The sequence below is a fragment of the Babylonia areolata genome, chromosome 12, assembly GCF_041734735.1.
Source record: "Babylonia areolata isolate BAREFJ2019XMU chromosome 12, ASM4173473v1, whole genome shotgun sequence".
Lineage (NCBI taxonomy): Eukaryota > Metazoa > Mollusca > Gastropoda > Neogastropoda > Buccinidae > Babylonia > Babylonia areolata.
The window spans coordinates 35,361,196-35,383,678 of record NC_134887.1 but is presented as its reverse complement, the minus strand read 5'-3'; the positions used below and the strand labels follow the sequence as shown (position 1 = coordinate 35,383,678).

At 40.8% G+C, this 22,483-nt stretch overlaps 1 protein-coding gene across 1 annotated transcript in view; it reads left to right on the top strand.

Annotated features, from left to right (window-relative positions):
* LOC143288170 (uncharacterized) overlaps positions 1–18,672 on the top strand; it is a 19,158-nt gene extending 486 nt beyond the window's left edge. Inside the window, exons 2-7 of the mRNA XM_076596472.1 lie at positions 1,626–2,035; positions 3,298–3,402; positions 6,305–6,475; positions 11,451–11,696; positions 13,463–13,744; positions 17,642–18,672. Coding sequence (XP_076452587.1) covers positions 1,665–2,035; positions 3,298–3,402; positions 6,305–6,475; positions 11,451–11,696; positions 13,463–13,744; positions 17,642–17,717 — 1,251 coding nt within the window. The 5' untranslated portion in view covers positions 1,626–1,664 and the 3' untranslated portion in view covers positions 17,718–18,672. The remainder of the gene's footprint in view (positions 1–1,625; positions 2,036–3,297; positions 3,403–6,304; positions 6,476–11,450; positions 11,697–13,462; positions 13,745–17,641) is intronic.
* The last annotated feature ends 3,811 nt before the right edge of the window (positions 18,673–22,483 follow it).

The following is a 22,483-nucleotide window of genomic DNA, read 5'->3' as shown; positions in this document are numbered from 1 at the left end:
CCGAATGTGACCGACCAGCGCCCCCCACCCCCAGCCCCTCCTGCCACCACCACCACACCCCACAAGTCCCCAACTGCCAGTCCTACAAAACAACAACCCAGTTAGTGGAAACCCGCCAGTTCTATACACATCAGAACCATCAGAATGATGATGGTGGATGTTTAAAGAAAGAAGAAGGACAGTTTGTTTTCTCAACCCATCAAACTGACATGGAGGAGAGAATCTTTGTGCTGTTTGATCTGCATATGATTGCACGAGGGGGGAGTTTAGTGTATGCTGTCACTAGTGTCAGTGTGGAAATAATGTGTTTAAAATCTTCAGAATTCTGACATGGATTGAGCAAGTATATTTTTACGGCCCTATTTTTACAGGCTGTAACATAGTTTGACTTGCTAAGTCACTTAGATTAATGAAATATCACTCTGCATGTGCACACAGATGAAAGAGATTCACTTCCAGGAGCTAGCAGGTCTGTACATTAATTCTGCACCATGGTTGGTCTGAATCAGTGAATGTTTTAAGCTTAGGTAGTAAGCTAGGTTGCCCAGGAAAAGACTTTTTAAAATGGTATTTATTTTACACAAATCAAATTAAATTATGGTGCTTAGAGACCCATATTTTATTTTGCTTTTAAAATAATTATTAACTAATTAAATGACCTCCTGTTGCTCAGCTCAAGAAATGCTCTGAATGATACTGGTAGTATTGCAACAGTTTGGTATTCATGTTTGGACATCCACATAGTGTACTGTGGTACTGGTAGCACAAATTTGGCAATGATTCGCTGTTGGTCAGTAATGTTTGCAAATTTAAATGCCAATTTTTTATTTTTCCACTATGAATTAACCAATTTTATAACCACTGAAGATTCTTCTGATGTTGTCCTGGTACATCACTACATAAATAGATCTTTTTGGTATTTTACTTCCTAAAAAAAGTAGATTGTGTTTAAAAACTGAGTCAGTGTGCGTTTTAATTAACTTACTAACTTAGTGTGTTAACTGCTAGCTTTTTCAAGAGCACCTTATGTTGATTTCTGAAAACAGACAGACAGACAAGCACACACACACACACACACACACACACACACACACAAACAAGCACACACGTGCATATTCATAATTTATTGAACACATATGTTCACCCCCCCACCCACCCCCACACACACACATACACACACATTATTTATATAAGTTAGTTTCACTGGAACAGGTAATAGTATACTAGACCATTTTCAGTAAATGATCATTTATAAGGTTGTGAATTGAAAATTAATATTTATTTAAAAAAAAATAGTTTGTGGTAGTCTGTGACAGTAGGAGAAAATCATGTCAGGCACTTCTGTTCATGGACAGGTCCTGCAATTGCTTTCTGATGAATTACTGGTTTTAATTATCTTCTCAGTGCATTGGTTTTGCCTCTTTCTACATTAAAGCAGTCCTTTCTATGCTTCCTATCATCTTTCATTCAGTGTTTCTGTAGCCATTGCTTCTCTTGGTGCACATTTACATCTTTATGCATGTGTTTTTACTCTAGATGACAGGCTTTCAAACATGGGAACTGTAAATATGAAAAAGAGTTGGAAACCAAGTGGTGTCATTGCTGATATTTCTTGCCTGCTGCAGAGTATGATCAAGTGATTTGCACCAAAACACGTTACGGCAATGTTCAACAACAATAACTACCTCCCGGACTTGAACCACTACCGCCCCGCAGCAGGACAGCAGATGCCCGCCAACGTTCCCGGCTCCCCGGCTCCCCTGGACCCACCGCTGCCGCCGCCTGCAGCGCCACCTGTCTCTGGCAGCGGGTTCGGCCACGTGGGCAACTTCCGCTTCCTTTCCCCCACCCAGGTGACGGCAGTGCCCACCTGGATGCCGGCAGCTTGTGTGGTGAGCACCATCTCCGCCCCGGGCATGGGCACCAGCTGGCAGCACTCGGTGCCCATCACCATGCCCTGGGCCAATCACATCGCGCCGCACTTCACCGCTCAGTCCTCGCCGTCCCAGTCGTTGCCTGTCTACACCATGCCAATGTGAGTGCTTTCACTAAATCACAGTTTAATTACACATACTTAACCGTGACCCAACTAGTGCAGACTCCGGCAGGGGTCTGACATTCCTGTCCTGTGCAAACTACTATCCGCCTATGTGGAGAAAAAGAGAGCAACTATGGCCGATAACCTCCCGGAAGTAGGTAACCTCCCCTTTGTCCCGCTAGCTAGTGCCCTCTTTTTCCGGCAGCCATCTCGACACCTGTTCCTGTGCACTGCATATGGCTAAGTTTTTTTCGTATTTTCTATCTGTCTATCGATTCTTTGGCGTCCTTGTTGTTTGTCTAATTATGCCTTCAAACAGGTCGCATGATTATGTAGCTCGATTGGGCGATCGGGCTAAAATTAAGGCGCGATCGCTTCACAGTTTTGGTGTCATACACTGTACCATGTCAAACTGATGCATACCAGGCCTATCTGTTTGCTCTTCTTGGCCAAAATTTATCGCGGCAACTCAGTGATACAACATCTCATTTCATTGGCTAGCAGACGGCGGTCTAATGGCGAGATGTCGTATCATTGCCATGATAAATTTTGGCCGAGAAGAGCAAGCAGATAGGCTTGGTTTGCATCAGTTTGACATGGTATGTATATTTAACCAAACTGGGAGTATAATATGAACTCCCCATGTCTGGACAGTTGTGGGAGGGTGTCTTTTGATTGAGTGTAAAAGAATTTTGTTCAGTGCAGAAAGGAAATACAGCAGTGTTACAGTTTGGTTTGTGTATCTTGAGTTTCCAGTTTTTGACATGAAAAAAGGGTATTTTCCTGCATTTGTATATTTTTTTGTGTTTAATGGAGATGTCATGATTTTGTATGTGATTTTTTGACTATTTTATTTGCGAATCAAAATGCTGCAGAGGATGATGTTGCATATTAGTATTAAGGGGCTTGAAATAACTATGTGGTTGTATTATGATGTTGATCGTAACTTTTACATATAAACTGAACAGTGACGTTTGTCATGAATGTAGTATTTATTGTTATTTTATTGCCTGCATTTTGTGGAGAGAATGTGTGAAACAGTGTATGCAATGCTTTTACATTATTGTCTTTGTTATGTATTTAATATCTGAGTTTACGTTAATCATATTCCCATGTTGAGTGTGTTGGGTCTGCGTTGTGATACTGCACATTGGCAAAACGTTTTCCAGTTTGAGATAATGATGTTTATCTTATCTTAATCATAATCCTATGACGATATATTGACAAGCATAGAATCTTACTGTCAGCCATCTGTGCAGGGGTATTTTGCCACAGACAACTATGATGCGTGGCACGCCAAAGCCATCTGTTCGCTGTTTACGTCTGAAGCGGCGCTTTCGAGCCAGCATCAATGATGATCCTGAGTAAGTAAAAGAAAGAAAAAAAAGGAGGAAACTAGGAAGAGAGGATGCTAAGGTTGTGTGTGCAATGTGTACATATCCAGGTTGCCAGTGCCATACACATTCATCTCGCATACACACCTGTACAGGATTTGAGAAATATTTTTGATTTTCTTATTGTATTGATTTACTTGAATGTTGTTGTCAGTTTCTAACATTACAAAGTGTTGTATTGATATACTTAAATGTTTTTGTTATTATGCTACTCTTGCGCTTTGCTGCTGATACTATCTTCAGCATTATAACTGATATTGTCATTCTTTTTAATGTTATTAGCAATCAGAGATTTGTGGTACATTTACATGATTTATTAATCAGCATTTTAGAGTGCGCATGAACTTTGACATGGCATATGACAGCAGCAGTGAACTTGTTCACAGCATGGAGGTTTTGGAGAAGGGATTGGGGGTGGTGGTAGGGGTGTATGGGAGGATTGGGTTTCCACGTAAACACAAGACATGCCACACATTCAAGCTGGCAACACGGTAACGGTCCAGTCTTTTTTTCTTTTCTTTTTTTTTTTCCTACAAAGAGTTAAATGTCTTATCTTTTGCTCAACCCTCATTCAAGACAGATGTTTGTGAATGGGAAGGTGATGAATTGATGGTATTCATCCATTCATTCACTCATTGACTCATCCATTTTCCATTCATTCATCCATTAAGCTCATTTGTTCACTCATTAGTGGAGTGATGGCCTAGAGGTAACGTGTCTGCCTAGGAAGTGAGAGAATCAGAGCGCGCTGGTTCGAATCACGCCTGTGATTTCAGCTGCCGATATTTTCTCCCCCTCCACTAGACCTTGAGTAGTGGTCTTGACGCTAGTCATTCAGATGAGATGAGAAACTGAGGTCCCGTGAGCGGCATGCACTTAGCGCATGTAAAAGAACCCATGGCAACAAAAGGGTTGTTCCTGGCAAAATTCTTTAGAAAAATCCACTTTGGTAGGAAAAACAAAACAAAACAAAAAAACACACAAAAAAACTGAACACAGGAAAAAATACAAAAAAATGGGTGGCGCTGTAGTGTAGCGACGCACTCTTCCTGGGGAGACCGAGAGCAGCCCAAATTTTACACAGAGGAATCTGTTGTGATAAAAAGAAATACAAATACAAATATATTTTGTGGGTGAGGGATAGAATCCCACAACGGCCACAGTTTTCCTCCCTTCACTAGTCCTTGGTTGTCTGGATGCTAGTCATTCGAATTAAAGAATAATCTGGGGTCCAGTGTGCAGCTTGCACTTCTTGCATGCGAAAGAACCCGCATCAACAAAAGGGTGGTTCCTGGCAAATTCTAAAGAAAAATCCACTCTAATATTTATGAGCATGCATGCACATGACAAGCCTGGTAGAATGACACGGGGAAACAACTGATGAGTGTATCAAGGCTGCTGTTGATTGGTTCTACCAAGGCAGCCTGTTGTGCTAAAGACTGTAAAGCCCCAAGGGTTTGGTCTGTCCAAAAATGATGGACGAGTAGGCAGGCAGGCTTATCTGTCGTTGTGCGTCCTCATACGGGAGAAGAGGCCGATTCTGGATGCGCAGCACTTCCCGCAGGTGCCGCAAGGGAAAAGGCGCTGTATAAGTATAAAGAAAGAAAATCACACACGTACGCAACCAGTCCACTGTGGCCGAGTGGTTAGTTACTCAAAGTGAATGTGTTTGTAAAACACAGTTTGGTGTTTGACTGAGGACAGGCACTATTTAACTCACTCTACCCCGCAGCTACAACTTCCCTGTACCAGCGCTACGTCAGACCACTGCAGAAAAAACAAGGAGGTTCACTAAAACAGCGAAAATTGATGGGCAAATTTTTGATTGAAGCGGTCAAACAAAGCTTCATTTTCATACTTCCAGAATCCGTGAACGGTTCAGTTTAGAATGCCATCTGTACGAAGCTAGAATGAATGAAATTAAAATAGTGTGTGGGTATGAGAATACTTGTACCTGGTCCACAGGGGAAATGATCTTGGTACGAGTGAAGTATCTGTATCAGTCAGTCAGCTAGTCTGTCACAGACAAGGAGGGTTGTGTGTGCGTGTGTGTGGTGCCAGTTTCTATCCCCGCCCCCCCCCCCCACCCCCCGCCCGGCCCCCCTAAGTTGAGTATTACTGAAAAAAAGACAAACTGTCATAGAAGAGGGTGACGGAAGAGAAAATTTTGGGTGTTCCTCATGCTGAAGAGGAAAGCAAACAGACTTCTTCTTTGTGGTGTATAATCGTTAAGTATCAGTGTCTTATTGTATCGTGTCTGTGATTTGTTAAAAGTATTTGGAGTAAATGTTTTGTATCTGTTTATTCCAGGCGTTTGTTTGGATAAAGGTGAGAGAGTTGGCCATAACTTTTGTTTGAAAAGTTGCACGCGACATAGTCTCAATCAATCTGTCACAGGGGCATAGTCTCAATCCATCTGTCACAGGGGCATAGTCTCAATCAGTCTGTCACAGGGGCATAGTCTCAATCAATCTGTCACAGGGGCATAGTCTCAATCCATCTGTCACAGGGGCATAGTCTCAATCAATCTGTCACAGGGGCATAGTCTCAATCAATCTGTCACAGGGGCATAGTCTCAATCAGTCTGTCACAGGGGTATAGTCTCAATCAGTCTGTCACAGGGGCATAGTCTCAATCAGTCTGTCACAGGGGTATAGTCTCAATCAATCTGTCACAGGGGCATAGTCTCAATCAATCTGTCACAGGGGCATAGTCTCAATCAATCTGTCACAGGGGCATAGTCTCAATCAGTCTGTCACAGGGGCATAGTCTCAATCAATCTGTCACAGGGGTATAGTCTCAATCAATCTGTCACAGGGCATAGTCTCAATCAATCTGTCACAGGGGCATAGTCTCAATCAATCTGTCACAGGGGCCCATCCTCCAAGAGGTACCTGAGTGAGAGGATGGCCAGCTGGTTCAAGCAGCTGCAGATCACGCCCACCAAGGGGCAGGGTGACGACGCTCGCAGCGCCAGCGGCCAGGAAGGGACGTCCTCCAGACTCGACAATGGCTGGCAGCGCTTTCACGAGGTGGAAAAACGGTATGGAACAGGAGTTGAAAATAAAATAAAAAGTGCCCCAGAAGGGTATGGAACTTGCATTGAAAAAATCAGCAACACAAAACAGTATGGAACATGCGTTTAAAAGAAAAAAACAACAACGTGGTATGAAGTATACATGTGTTAAAAACACCCAAGGGTATAAAAATTGCGTTAAAAAAGGTGTCGAGCATGTGTTTAAAAAAAAGTCCCAACGGAATGGATCGGGCTTTAATAAAAAAAACCGAAACCAAATGGTATAGTAGAACATTCGGGAAATAAAAACTTACTGACCATGCTTTAGGAAAAAAAAAAAAGGGTACAGTACATTTATTTTTTATAAAGTGTATAGAACATGTTTGAAAAAAAAAAGAAAAAAAAGATGGAACACATGCATTGAAATAAAAATGGTATGGAAAATGCATTAAAAAAATGGTATGGCTCATGCGTTAAAAATAAGATGGAAAGGCGACACTGATCTGAGTGTGTGGCAACAAACCTCTAGAAGTCACCAGAGGAGGTGTAGGAGGTGGTGGAGGTCTGGAGTCGACCGGAGGGAGCGGAGCAAGTGGAGGAGTCGGTGGGTTGGCGTTGTTGAGAGGGCCAGGAGTAGAGGGCCCAGAGTGTCTGCGAATCGATTGCGATTGCGCCTTAATTTTAGCGCGATCGCCCAATCGAGCTACATAATTATGTGACCTGGTTGGAGACATAATTTGACAACAAACAAGAACGCCAGAGAATCGACAGACAGACAGAAAATACGAAAAAAAACTTAGCCGTATGAGGAGTACAGGAACAGGAGTCATGATGGCTGCCAGAAAAAGAGGGCGCTAGCCAGGGGGACAAAGGGGAGGTTACCTACTTCCGGGAGGTTATCGGCCGTAGTACTTTCGTTTTCTCCGCATAGGCGGATAGTAGTTTGCACAGGACAGGAATGTCAGACTCCTGCCGGAGTCTGCACTAGTTGGCTCACGGTAAGTGTGTTATTTAAATGTAATTTTAGATAGAAAATTTCCTTTTTACACTGAAAATGCTGCATGCTGGGAGCTTGAATTCTGAGCTATTGGAAATAGTATGGTTTTTCAGTGTGGGTCTTGGTATTTGAAATAGAAAATAAAGGACTTGTTGCATTTGTTTGCATTTTATGCAGATGTTTTTTTTTGTTTCTTTTTGTTTTTGTTTTTTTTGGATCGTTTTCCTTCTTTTTCAGTCATGCATGTTTTGTCATCTTGACATGTGAAGTGAAAAATGTAGCACTTGCATGTATGTAAGGAATTTTTTTTTTCTTGAGTACAGAATGATTTCTGTGGGAATGTGCATTATTGGTTGTTGTTTTTTTTTTTTTTTTTTTTTTTTTTTTTTTTTAGTAGTTGATTTTTTTTCTACATTTTGCGTTTGTCATTGTGATTTTTTCTGGACAAAAACTTACACCAATTTAGAAGCTGTGTACTCTTTGAGAACAATGAAGGCCTGTTTTTTGTCTTTGCCTATTGAATATGAAACCAGAACAGTTAAAAAAAAAAAAAAAAAATCAGGATTGAAAGAAAAAGATCACCTGGAACCATTTTAGCTTTTTTAAAAAAAAAGAAAAAGAAAAAAAAAAAGAATAAAAAAGAAAAATGTCTGGGTATTAGTTTTTAACCTTTTTACCATCAATTTAGAATTTTATTTTTTCTACATACTTTTAAGATAAGAGCACCAGTTGCAGTCCTTATAACAACAACAAAAAAAGAGACCAAAAAAACCAAAACAAAAAAAACAAGAGAATCTGGTTATCTTGTACACAACTTGTAGATTTCTTTGGTAAACGTGTAGGTTTCGTTTTCTGTTTATTTGTTTATTGATAGATTTGTCTGTTGTTGTTTTTTCTTCTGTTTTTGTCTGTTTATTTATAATTTTGATTTGCTTTTATGTTTTTTTTACACAGCGAACAAACAGAGGCAAGAGGGTTTGTATTTTGATTTTTTTTTTTTGTGCTTGACTATTTTTTATATATATGAAAAATAACATGCTAAATCAAGAGAGAGAGAGATATATTGAGTGGAAGAAGTTGGTTCCATGCAATGTTTTTTTCTTCGTGCCGCCAAAGACAGTCAGAATAGAAATTTAAAACAAAGGAAAAGGGTGTACTTGTTTGAATTTTAATTGATGACATTATTTTTTTTGTACGTTATAGAAAGCATGTCAGTTTGAAACAAAGAAAAAGGGTGTATTTATTCAAATTTTGATTGATGACATTTTTTTCTTATGTGATAGAAAATTTGTCTTTCTTTCTTTCTTTTTTTGTTTTGTTTTTGTTTTGTGATTTGCTTGTTTTTGTGTTTGCTTGCCTGGTGGTGGTTTGTTTCTTAGATAGACGGAGTGTAAAGAGGTAGAGGGCCCAGACTGATCGCGAATCGATTGCGATCGTGCCTTAATTTTAGCCCGATCTCCCAATCGGGCTACATAATTGTGCGACCTGTTTGAAGACATAATTGGACACAAAACAGAAACGCCAAAGAATCGATAGACAGGTAGAAAATGCGAAAAACTTAGCCGTATGAAGTGCACAGGTACAGGTGTCGAGATGGCTGCCGGAAAAAGAGGGCGATAACCAGGGGGACAAAGGGGACGTTACGTACTTCCGGGAGGTTATCGGCCGTAGTTCTCTCATTTTCTCCGCATAGGCGGATAGTAGTTTGCACAGGACAGGAATGTCAGACCCCTGCCGGAGTCTGCACTAGTTGGGTCACGGTAAGTATGTTATTTAAACGTAATTTTAGATAGAAAATTTCCTTTGAGACAGAGTCATGGAAGTCTGGAAGAGTCTGGGGGAAATGAGAGAGACATTTCCAGGGCTGGAAAAGCATTGGGATTTTCCATTCATGGACTTTTCTTTAACTTGTGATAGAACCCTTGACCAGTACCATTCAAACAAAGAGCCTAATGCATTTCAGAAAGGAAATAAGAACACAATTAAACACCGAAATAAAGGAAAAGTGATGAAAATTAAACATGATTCCGGGATCGCCCGGCCAGTCTCTTTCATCAATGAAAATCAGCTAAAATCTGATTTTTGAGCAACATAAAGAAACATATACCATTTCTTATGCATAAAAGGTTGGCAAAAACAGAGCAACATGATAATGTTCTTAACACAGCAGTGGTGCCCAATGTAAATGAGTAATTAGCTCCAGCCGGAAATGGTGTTTTGATTGGCTAGTAGCAGGTGGCGGACAATTAGAGCAAGATGTCTTATCGATGAGTTGCCACAAAACTGGCCAAGAGGAGCAAACCGATAGGCCTGGTTTGGATCAGTTTGACGTGATAAGTATATTTGACTGAATTGGGAGTACAATACAAACTTCCCATTTCTGTTTTGCTTTAAGTACGGAGGATGATCAGTCTGGTTTTGTGAAAGTCTGGAAAAGGTATGACATTTTGTTTGGTCATATCTGTCTCCTGTCATCCAGTGTGTGTCCATGCATGCATGCATGTGTGTATTGTTTATTCTTTATTTCTATATTTTTTCTTCTTCTTCTTCTTTTTTTCTTTTTTTTTTTTTTCTTCTTACAAGCAAGAGGAACTCATTGAATGAGTCATTTCCATTGGCAAACAAACGAGGTATGAAATTCTGAACAACTCAAATTGTTACAGTTGTGCAAAATAACTAGCAATCTTATTACTAAAATTGACTAGAGTGCAGTGGAATTGTAAATAACAATTGTGGTATATATATATATATTTTATGGATGTAACTGACAGTATCAAGCATATGTTCTGCAGCAACAGCTCAAAATGTTTTTGGCAAAGCTTTGAATAAACGCTGATAAATATGTCTTGTGAAGTTAAAGTAAAATAATAGAAAGCAAACCACGTAGCTCAAACAAGCATATAGATTTAAACTGAAAACGGGGTATGATTTGGCTTTTTGAAAATATTGTATGATTTAGAATTGATGAACATATTGGTGTCATTTTAGCATGGCTGTAAATATGGTCTTATTTGGTATTAAAAATATGGTTTAGTATTGCTGAAAATACATTATGATTTGACATCAGCTGCTGAAAATATGGTCTCATTTTGCATAACTAAAAAAGGGAAAATGTGTATCACAAATTTTGACAGAGATAGGTAAGGATCCATGTATGAATGATACAAAGCACATGTGACATAGTATTTATGTAGACATTTATGTACTTTGAGAAAGTTTAAGAATATATACAAAAAAAACAATTGATGTATCTATCATAGTTTTTTTTTTTCTATAATCTTTTAAAGTTGGTGTGCCTGAAAAGAACTAATAAAGAAATCGGCTCATGAAAAAAACATATATTTGCCTGCTTGTAACTTTAGAACAAGAATTATCTTGAATGTGTATGTGGCATCAAGAGAATCAGCATTATGTAAACTAAAAAGATTCTATATGAAAAAAAGCACTGGAAAATTCATATTTATTCTCTGTACTCAGACAAAGCCAGTAACAGTGAGTGGAGGAGCGATGCCATGCCACTAGAGAGCAGCGTCAATGGTGACACTGACGGTGAATGTTCAAATGAGGGACAAAGGGGGCATTTGTGTTTGAACAAAAATTATTTCCCCGTAATGCTGATGGATCTTTTGAACTTCAGCTTTACATCCCAGATGAAGTGTGTTGCCACATCATCGGCTAATATAAGTTAAAAAAAAAAGAAAAAAAAAAGCCCAGAGTCAAATGTTCAGAACATTGCAACTTAAGTGACGAATGTATGCAGCAGTATGAACAGCACATGCACCTGAAAACATTCAAAATACTACAGTTTCAGGCAGTTTTATGCTAAAATAATTATCGACAGCAAAGATAAGACTTCAAAGATGCCACATTTGTAAAAAAAAAATCTTGATTTTCATTATTTTTTCCCTAATGATGTGTTTTTGTGCATAGCTTAGATTGACGCATGCTGTACCTCATATAACTGAACCTTAACTCAGCAAACAAAGAATGGTGTCTGTGCTTCAGGCTGCGTGAAGATCTGGAAGACGTGGACCTGGAGATGAGCGGTACCGGTGCAGGCAAAAGGAACGGCTTTGGTGCCGCCGCCTCTGGTCTGGCGGGGGCTGCTAGGGGGGCTGCTACTACTGGCGGCGGGAGTGGTGGTGGTTTTGGCATGGAGAATGGTGGAGTGGTGTTGCAGATCCCCGATGAAGTGAAGAAGGAGGTGCAGAAACGAGAGCCCGTGTTGCCGGCACAGATCATGAAGACAATGTGCGTGGTGGTGGTTTGTGTCTGTGTGTTTGTGTTTGTTATGTGTTTGTGTGTGTGTGCGTGTGTGTTGGTTGTTTCAGTGTGTGTTTTTTTATTTCTGTGTGTGTGTGTGTGTGTGTGTGTGTTATAGTTTTTTGTTTTGTTTTTCTCTGTGTATATCTCTGATTTCATGTGTGTTTCTTTATTTGTCTTCGCTTCATCTTTTTCATCATCTTCTCTCTCTCTCTCTCTCTCTAACTCTGTGTTCTCTTTCACACACACACGCACACATGCACACACACACACAAACACAGAGACAGACACACACACACACACACACACACACACACACAAACACACATACACACACACACACACACACTGATGAGCACACACACACACACACTGATGAGCACACACACACACACACACACACACACACTGATGAGCACACACACACACACACACACACACACACACACACAAACACTGATGAGCACACACACACACACACACACACACACACACTGACATGCTCATGTACATGCACACCCTTCCCTTTCCTTTACAGAGCCCTCTTTCTTTTCATCTCCCCCTCCTCCTCGTCTTTTTTTGCAACTATTCATCTTGGCTGTCTTTCACTCTTTGTTGTGAAACAGACAACTTTGCTTTAGGCTGAACAGATGTTTGGTTGAACTTGAACATAGTTACATTAAGTACCTGTGATTTGTCCCTGCTGATGGTTCTTTGGACATCCATTGAACACCCATGAACTGTCAGAACTGACAGAGGAGGCAACTGCTGTCCCAACTATCTGGGTTAGAATTTGATATATAGTGGAGAGTGTCTTGCCCAAGTTACACCCCCACTCTCTCAGCTAAGAGAGTTTTAGGACAGTCGGGAAGGCCAACCAGCCCCAACAGCTGCAGCACCAAGACCCAGTGCAATCTTGCCTCCAACTTCGACGGGCGCAATAGCTGAGTGGTTAAGATAAGATAAGATAAGATAAGAATAACTTTATTATCTCCAACTGGAGAAATTTGGTCAGGTGCATTATCACAACATAGACAAGTAAACAACATGGGGACCATAACTGTAAAAGCCAACAACAGCTCCTACAAATATTATGAAGATACAAATGTAAAAATATCACATACATCGTTTCATACATACATCCACACACTGCAGATAATAACTAGTATTCTTAATGTAAAAACAGAAAGAATTAAGAAACATTATTTGAATATAATTATAAACATAGCCTACTATACTGCACATTGATTATAATAGACAGATAAGAATAAAGACGAATTGCGGAAAACCACAACCAGATAATCATCAGATTTTTACGATCTCCCAGGTCAACGTATGTGCAGACCTGCTAGTGCCTGAACCCCCGTCGTGTGTATATGCAAGCAGAAGATCAAATACGCACGTTAAAGATCCTGTAATCCATGTCAGCGTTCGGTGGGTTATGGAAACAAGAACATACCCAGCATGCACACCCCCGAAAACGGAGTATGGCTGCCTACATGGCGGGGTAAAAACGGTCATACACGTAAAAGCCCACTCGTGTGCATATGAGTGAACGCAGAAGAAGAAGAACAAGAAGCCTCCAACTCCTAGTTTGAGAGTCACAGACCTTCACAAAAGACTAAGCCTTAAATGACTTCCCATGGCAATGGAGAAACCATTGATCATGCAGCTATCACTTTGCTGTTGGCCCAGCTATAAGCTGTGGATGTGTGTAAAGTTGTGGATTACCTGTTCCCATACCTCGTTTCCAGAACAAGCCCTTGCATGGACCTGGTGTTATGGAAGCCTCCGGAAGCCATCATCACATCCTACCTCCAAGTGTCTCCGGACTCCAGCAATCTCTCGGGCGAGTCCTCTAGTCACAGCAGCAGCAGCAGCAGCAGCAGCAGTGGTTCAGGCAGCACACAAACGGCCAGGAACGGGAACGGGAATGGAAACGGCAGTGACATGCAGTTCCCAGCACCCTCCTCCGCCTCCTCCTCTGCTGGTTCTTCTTTTTCTACAGGGTCCTTCTTTGGTTCAGGCTTGGCCCAGTGAGTAGTGGTAGCTGTGGTGGAGTGTGTGTGTGTGTGTGTGTGTGTGTGTAGTCACATTTTGGTGTGTGTATGTATTGTAACATTCATGTAATGTTTTATGTTGACAAAAGCGTTTTTGTAAAGCACCAAGAGCAGATTTCTGGATAGTATGCTATATAAGTATCCATTATTATTATTATTCTCACTTGTTTATTGTCCAGTCACTGCAAGGTGATTTAGACGCGTGCATTCATTCTTTGCAGCGCCCCCACCCCCCCCCCCCCCCCACACACACACAATAGGTGTAGAGGGATTGGACTTGGGGAGAGAAAACAAAACAAACAAAAAAATAACAGCAGACAGTGGAGTGATTGGATATTTGTTTAGGGTTAGCGTTGACAAGATGGTGTCGAGAGCCTTGGCCAACGGAATGATTCAGCGCTTGTAGCTTTTAGAGGCGTTTGATTGGCTAAGAGCGGACCGGGCAAGACAGGGTGTCTTTTCACCGTTAGCTGTGTGGAATTTGACCAAACAGAGCAAACCGATTGTTTGCATCAGTTTGACATGGTAAGTATATGAACCACCAAACATGGAGTATAATACAAACTCCTCCTTTTAGAGGGGCCATCAGTCTCTTCAGCGCATACAAAACTCTGCTGCCTGACTCGTCCTCAGAAAGAAAAGATCTGAACATATCACTCCTCTTTTGCAACATCTCCACTGGCTCCCTGTCTCACACCGAATAAAGTACAAGATCAGCACTCTGTGTTATAGATGTATTCACAAAACTGCCCCTTCCTATCTCTGCGGCTGCCTTCACCTCTACACTCCATCTCGCTCACTACGATCGGCCTCGGATCCACTCTGTTTACGCATACCCAGATTCAAACACTCGACTGTTGGCCGCCATTCTTTCTCTGTCTCTGGACCTTACAATTGTAATGAACTTCCTCTTTCGCTTCGTCAAGTCCCCACACTCAGCTCTTTCAAGTCTGGCCTTAAAACCCACCTCTTCCCAAAATAGCCTCCCTTGCCTGCCTGTTCCTTGTCTTCAGTTTCTACAGTTTTAGAGTTATGTATGCATGTGAATGACTGGTGCGAAAGCACTTTGATTTGTCTCTGCATAAGATTCAGCGCTATATAAATATAATAATACGGCGACGGCGCCTGGTGGGTAAAGGGTGGAGATTTTTACGATCTCCCAGGTCAACATATGTGCAGACCTGCTAGTGCCTGAACCCCCTTCGTGTGTATATGAAAGCAGAAGATCAAATATGCACATTCAAGATCCAGTAATCCATGTCAGCGTTCGGTGGGTTATGGAAACAAGAACATACCCAGCATGCACACGCCTGAAAACGGGAGTATGGCTGCCTACATGATGGGGTAAAAACGGTCATACACGTAAAAGCCCACTCGTGTGCATACGAGTGAACGCAGAAGAAGAAGAAGGAGGAGAAGATATTACAAGAGGAAGGTGGCAGAATGGTTAAGACGCTTGCAAATTCTGTTTTCTCTGTCATCTCCAGCTCTGCTTCCTGTTTTGATCATTGTTGTCTTATTTATTTATTTATTTATTATTATTATTACTACTACTACTACCTTTTTTATATTATAATTATTATTTATTTATTTATTTATGTAAGCTTATCTATTATTTATTCACCTTTTTTTTTCTCAAGGCCTGACTAAGCGCTTTGGGTTATGCTGCTGGTCAGGCATCTGCTTGGCAGATGTGGTGTAGCGTATATGGATTTGTCCGAACGCAGTGACGCCTCCTTGAGCTACTGAAACTGAAACTGAAACTGATCTGCGGTTTATGATTACTGCAATGAAAGTTTATCAAATAATTGTCGTCAAGGTCTCTGAGATTGTTTTTTTCTGCAACAGTGTTAGAACACTCAACACCCCCTCAACCCCCCCCCCCCCCCCCCCCCCGACACCCTTCCCCACCCCACCCCACCTCCAAAACTATTTTCCCTTACCACCTCTGTGTGTGTGTGTGGTAATTTTGTTGTGTTTGGGTTTCATCTGGTCTGATCGTACTATTTTGTGGAAATCTTTTATGTTTCATTGTCTTCCATGACATTCATGTTTTTATGTATCTTTAACTAAATCTTTTATGTGTAACTCGCTTCCATGACTTTGTGTTTTTTTTTCATATATGTGTAAGACATCATTGTAACACATCATACTGTACTGCGCTAGTTGTCTTGTTGTAATGTGCTGCGAGCCTTCTGGTGTTAGGTTAAAAAAAAAGCGCAATATAGAAAGAATATATTGTTATCGTTATTCACTTTGTGGGCTAGGTTTAAAAAAAAAAAGCGCAATATAGATAGAATATATTGTTATCGTTATTCACTTTGTGGGCTAGGTTTAAAAAAAAAAAAGCGCAATATAGATAGAATATATTGTTATCGTTATTCACTTTGTGGGCTAGGTTTAAAAAAAAAAAAGCGCAATATAGAAAGAATATATTGTTATCGTTATTCACTTTGTGGGCTAGGTTTAAAAAAAAAAAGCGCAATATAGATAGAATATATTGTTATCGTTATTCACTTTGTGGGCTAGGTTTAAAAAAAAAAAGCGCAATATAGATAGAATATATTGTTATCGTTATTCAGTTTGTGGGTTAGGTTAAAAAAAAAAAGCGCAATATGGATAGAATATATTGTTATCGTTATTCACTTTGTTACCCTTACCAATCTGTCTGGCGACACAGGTCAGGTGGGAGCGTGACACAAATGGACTCTATGGAGATGTTCGACTGTGTGCTAGTTGTCTTGTTGTAATGTGCTGCGAGCCTTCTGGTGTTAGGTTAAAAAAAAAAAAAAAAAAAAGTGCAATATGGCTAGAATATATTGTTACCATTGTTCACTTTGTGGCCTAGGTTACAAAAAAAAAAAGCGCAATATGTATAGAATATATTGTTATCGTTATTCACTTTGTGGGCAAGGTTAAAAAAAAAAAAAAGCGCAGTATGTATAGAATATATTGTTATCATTGTTCACTTTGTTACCCCAACCATTCTGTCTGGTGACACAGGTCAGGTGGGAGTGTGACACAAATGGACTCTATGGAGATGTTCGACTGTGTGCTAGTTGTCTTGTTGTAATGTGCTGCGAGCCTTCTGGTGTTAGGTTAAAAAAAAAAGCGCAATATAGAAAGAATATATTGTTATCGTTATTCACTTTGTGGGCTAGGTTTAAAAAAAAAAGCGCAATATAGAAAGAATATATTGTTATCGTTATTCACTTTGTGGGCTAGGTTAAAAAAAAAAAAAAGCGCAATATGGCTAGAATATATTGTTACCATTGTTCACTTTGTGGCCTAGGTTACAAAAAAAAAAAAGCGCAATATGTATAGAATATATTGTTATCGTTATTCACTTTGTGGGCTAGGTTAAAAAAAAAAAAGCGCAATATGGATAGAATATAATGTTATCATTATTCACTTTGTTACCCTTACCAATCTGTCTGGCGACACAGGTCAGGTGGGAGCGTGACACAAATGGACTCTATGGAGATGTTCGACTGTGTGCTAGTTGTCTTGTTGTAATGTGCTGCGAGCCTTCTGGTGTTAGGTTAAAAAAAAAAGCGCAATATAGATAGAATATATTGTTATCGTTATTCACTTTGTGGGCTAGGTTAAAAAAAAAAAGCGCAATATAGATAGAATATATTGTTATCGTTATTCACTTTGTGGGCTAGGTTAAAAAAAAAAAGCGCAATATAGATAGAATATATTGTTATCGTTATTCACTTTGTGGGCTAGGTTAAAAAAAAAAAGTGCAATATAGATAGAATATATTGTTATCGTTATTCACTTTGTGGGCTAGGTTAAGCGCAATATGGATAGAAGATATTGTTATCGTTATTCACTTTGTTTCCCTTACCATTCTGTCTGGCGACACAGGTCAGGTGGGAGCGTGACACAAATGGACTCTATGGAGATGTTCGACTGTGTGGACGATGATGACATGGATCTTTGATGACGACTCCCCGGACCGTCCTGAACCACGGGTGACGCTGGTAGCACGCACGCACGCACGCGCATGCGCACACACACACACACACACACACACACACACACACACATACACACACACACACAGAGCAAGTGACATACAATACGTCAAAAGGCCACATCGAAGGTTGTGAAACTCTGCATGACAGCGTATTGCTGCATGACGTCACAACAAGGCGAAAAGATTTATTGGTGCTTCCAACAAGTGGTGTGTCCGGTCTGTCATCTTTGCTTTTTTTTATTTTTTTTAATTCATTTTCTTTTTTGTTTTCTTTTTTTTTTTTTTTTTTTTTTTACTCATCCCAAGATTTAGTCTTGTGTGTGGCTGAAGAATTGTTTTGGTGGTGCAATGAAGCGTGGAACCAAGCCGGCAGGTTTTTCAGTGTCATGAATGTGTTTCTTCTGAATCTGATGTTTGCATCATCTGAGTGGACTGAAGACTGTTTTTTTTTTGTTTGGTTGGTTGGGTTTTTTTTGTGTGTGTTTTTTTGTGTGTATGTGTTGTTTTTTTGGTGGTGTGTTTACATTGCTGATTCTAATGTTCTCTCAATATAAACCGAAGATTTGTGTGTCATGTTGTGTGTGTGTGTGTGTGGGTGTTTTTTGTTTTTTGTGGTTTGAAGAATGGAGTTCAGTGGATGAAAGCGTTGCCGCATCAACGCTACAAAATATGCAGAGGACTTTCCTTTCTCTTTGTTTCCTTTTTTAGTAGTGATGCAAAGTTACGAAATTAAGCTGGGAAAAATGTATTGTACCTGTTTTCATACAGTGTGTTTGGAGCCTGAATTGAAATAATCCATCTGTTGCTGTGAGCTGTGTGGAGGTGGGTTTTTTTTGTGTGGGTTTTTGTTTGTTTTTTTGTGGTGCCCCAGAATTTCAGACTTTCATTTTTCTGTATTTCAGTGATGATGAATGATGATGAGGGTAATGGGGATGCTGCTGTAGGATCCTTGTAGCTCTGGACTTCTTGACACCTCTGTACTGTCATGATATATATATATATATATATATATATATATATATATCTATATATATATCTATATATATATATATATATATATATATATCCCAGCGTCAACCAGGTTGAGATATATAGACACCTGCTGTGTGTCGGTCAGGATATATATATATATCCCAGCGTCAACCAGGTTGAGATATATAGACACCTGCTGTGTGTCGGTCAGGAAACTTGAGCAGCACTCCCAAAGCAAAGGCGCATCCATGGAGTGGATGACCCCCTTTAGTGCGTGGTCCCAGTCTTCCCACTTGAGCCCATGCCACACTTGGCTCCAACCATGGGGTGAACCTCCCCCCCGCCACCCCACCCCTGGACCCCCCACGCCCCTTCCCTGCTTCCCAAACCCACTTCCTTCCATTGGTCAGTCCACAGTGTTAACCACTTGACCACAGTGGCTGGTCTGTGTGCAGTCAGCTGGTTGGTAACCATTAGAAATGCATGTGATGTTTCAGTGAGTGTGTTTCAAACGTTAGAAAGAAAGAAAAGAAAAAAAAAGGGGGGGGGAGGTCAATCTGTCATATGTGGAAACTGTTGTACACAAGGTCATGTTGCCTTCGACAAAAAAAAAAAAAAGGAAAAAAAAGAAAGCAAGAATACAGTTTGTATCAACTGGAACTGACAAGTATAGCTGCATAGCAATCTTAGTGATCTTTATAACCATAATTTTATTGCAGCGAAATCTATGCAGTGTTTTTCATCGGTGAAGTGGATGACCAGCTGATTGTGTAGTTTTGGTTCCCCCATATCTGGAGATAGCAAACCAACAAACACACGGCCCTCTGTTTTGGTTGACTGACTGCTGAGCCATAGTGGACTGGTTACACTGTGTACATGGGGAATTCCTTTCTTTGAACCAAATTACTATTATTACAGATATAACATGCATCGTTTGTGGAGTCGACTGGTATAACTGTGTGCGATCTTAGTAATCTTTTTCACCATTATTTTAGTGCAGCAAAATCTGTGTAGTGCTTTGATTGGTGAGGTGGGTGAAGACTGATTGTGTGGTTTTGGTCTTCCCTCTTATCTCACTCATATCTGGAGATTGAAAACCAACAAACACACAGCCCCATCCAGGCATTAGTTTTGGCCGACTAACCACTGAGCCGCAGTAGATTGGTTGTATGCCTTTGTTTCACAAAATGATGAGGAGGATGATGATGATGATTGTTGTTGTTGTTGTTGCCATCATTGTTGTTATTATTGGGTAGAGCCAACTGACAGCTGCTTTAAGGCGGTCAGGATATATATATATCCCAGCGTCAACCAGGTTGAGATATATAGACACCTGCTGTGTGTCGGTCAGGATATATATATATCCCAGCGTCAACCAGGTTGAGATATATAGACACCTGCTGTGTGTCGGTCAGGAAATTTGAGCAGCACTCCCAAAGCAAAGACGCATCCATGGAGTGGATGACCCCCTTTAGAGCGTGGTCCCAGTCTTCCCACTTGAGCCCATACCACACTCGGCTCCAACCGTGGGGTGAACCTCCCCCCCGCCACCCCACCCCTGGACCCCCCACCCCTCTCACCCCCCTGTGTCGTTCCCTGTGTCATTCAGCCAGGCTTTAATCGTTTACATTACACACAAGTTTACTGCAAAGCTTGAAATCTTTCAGGGTTTTCAGGAATCATGGAACTCTGGAAAGGTCTTTGAAAAAAAAGAAGAAAAAAAAGAGAGAGAACCATTTCCAGGGCTGGAAAAGTCTTTTTTGGAAAATATGTCTTGCCCGTCAGGATCTGGGAAAATCTTGGTATTAAGGTAAAAGTCTTAAGTGACCAGTTCAGTTCAGTTACTTAAGGAGACGTCACTGAGTTCGGACAAACCCATGTACTCTGGACCACATCTTTGCTAAGCAGATGCCTGACTAGCAGGGTAAGCCAACACGCTTTGTCAGACTAGTACCCTTCAACAAAGAATGCATGAAAATAACATTATTTAACTAAAAAAATAAAACACCCCCCCAAAAAACCAAAAATTGATAAAAGCTGGGGTGTACGTTGATCTGTTTTGTCAGCGTTGTAACAGACAAAATTTGTTGAAGTCAGTTTGGTTTTGTGTTTGGTAGTGGAAAATTTCCAGAATGGTCTTGAAATTTGGAAGCGGTGTGGGAAAAAGTTTGAATCTTTTTTGTTTCGTTGTCATGTCAGTGGGAACCCTTGTGGTGGACTTACTTTGCTCCTCCCGTCATCCACTCATACAGGTTTGTTTCACTTATTTTTTTCTCTCAGTTCTCAGGTGAGAAATTAGCGGAATGGCAAGCATCAGGTGCGTTCTTTGTCTCGAGAACAACACATAATTGTGCGACCTGTTTGAAGACATAATTGGACACAAAACAGAAACACCAAAGAATCGATAGACAGATAGAAAATGCGAAAAACTTAGCCGTATGAAGTGCACAGGAACAGGTGTCGAGATGGCTGCCGTCAAAAGAGGGCGCTAGCCAAGGGGGCAAAGGGGACGTTACCTACTTCCGGGAGGTTATCGGCCATAGTACTTTCATTTTCTCCGCATAGGCGGATAGTAGTTTGCACAGGACAGGAATGTCAGACCCCTGCCGGAGTCTGCACTAGTTGGGTCACGGTAAGTATGTTATTTAAACGTAATTTTAGATAGAAAATTTCCTTTTTCCTGGATTCTAGGGAAAGATTGTGCTGATAATCTTCTTCTGTTTGACCTTTGAGGAATCACTGGAGCACTGAGCTGCAGAACTGCTCACCTGGTTCGTACAGCTGTTTGCTTTGTGTCTCAAAGACTGGGTCTCTAATGGCCTGGCTTTAGTTTAAGCAATGTACAGTTGGCACAGATGGACAATGGGGAATCAGGAAATGAAATAAAGCAATAACAACAAAAAGACACGACAAACAAACAGTTGCATACCCACCACCTCCTCTCCACTTTTTTAAGTTTAGGGGAGGTAAATAAGGCATCATCTATGATTGTCTTCCTTGGCCAAAGAGCAAGGGATTGGGGATCTGTCCCATCTTCCCCATGTCTGTGAAGTGGTGAGTATTCATAATGATAATTGGTTTATCAGCTGTAAACCTCCACTGTCAGCTGTAAAGGTGAACTGAATCCATATTCATGTCTTGATCGACTGCTGAGTGTTTCGTAATTCTTTTGACCTGTTGATATTGTTAGTTGTGGGATTGATGACTGATTTTGTCAAATGGTTTAGACAGTTTATTTGTGAGACTGATGACTATTTTGCCAGCTGTAGTTACTGGTTGGTTTGCTCATGTTTTCTATTTAACCCTTCACTAGACACCAGATAGAAAGAAAAAAAAAAACTGTGCAAGGAAGGCTGGCACAGAATGGTTAACTCTCTCCATACAAACGGCGAAAGAGACGACGTTAACAGCGTTTCTCTCCAATTACCATCATCAAAATATTACAAGCGGAAGGCTCTTACACTGAAGAGGTGAATGTTGACAAAGAATACCACAGTTCTGACGACGGAAGCTAATGGTTGGGTCATTCAGACACCCACTGGACATCCTAGGGGTCTGTGTAGAGGAGAAGAGAGGACTGGCCGTACTGAGTGAGTTAAAAAAAGAAGCGAAGGAGAATGGCTCTACCTGGGTGAAGCTAGCTTAGACAGCACAAGATAGGCAGCAGTGGAGATCGCTAGTTGTGTGGCCTCATATGCCACAGGGCATGACAATGAATAAGTAGAGGAAGTGTGAGTGTGTGTGACTGTGTTTGTGTG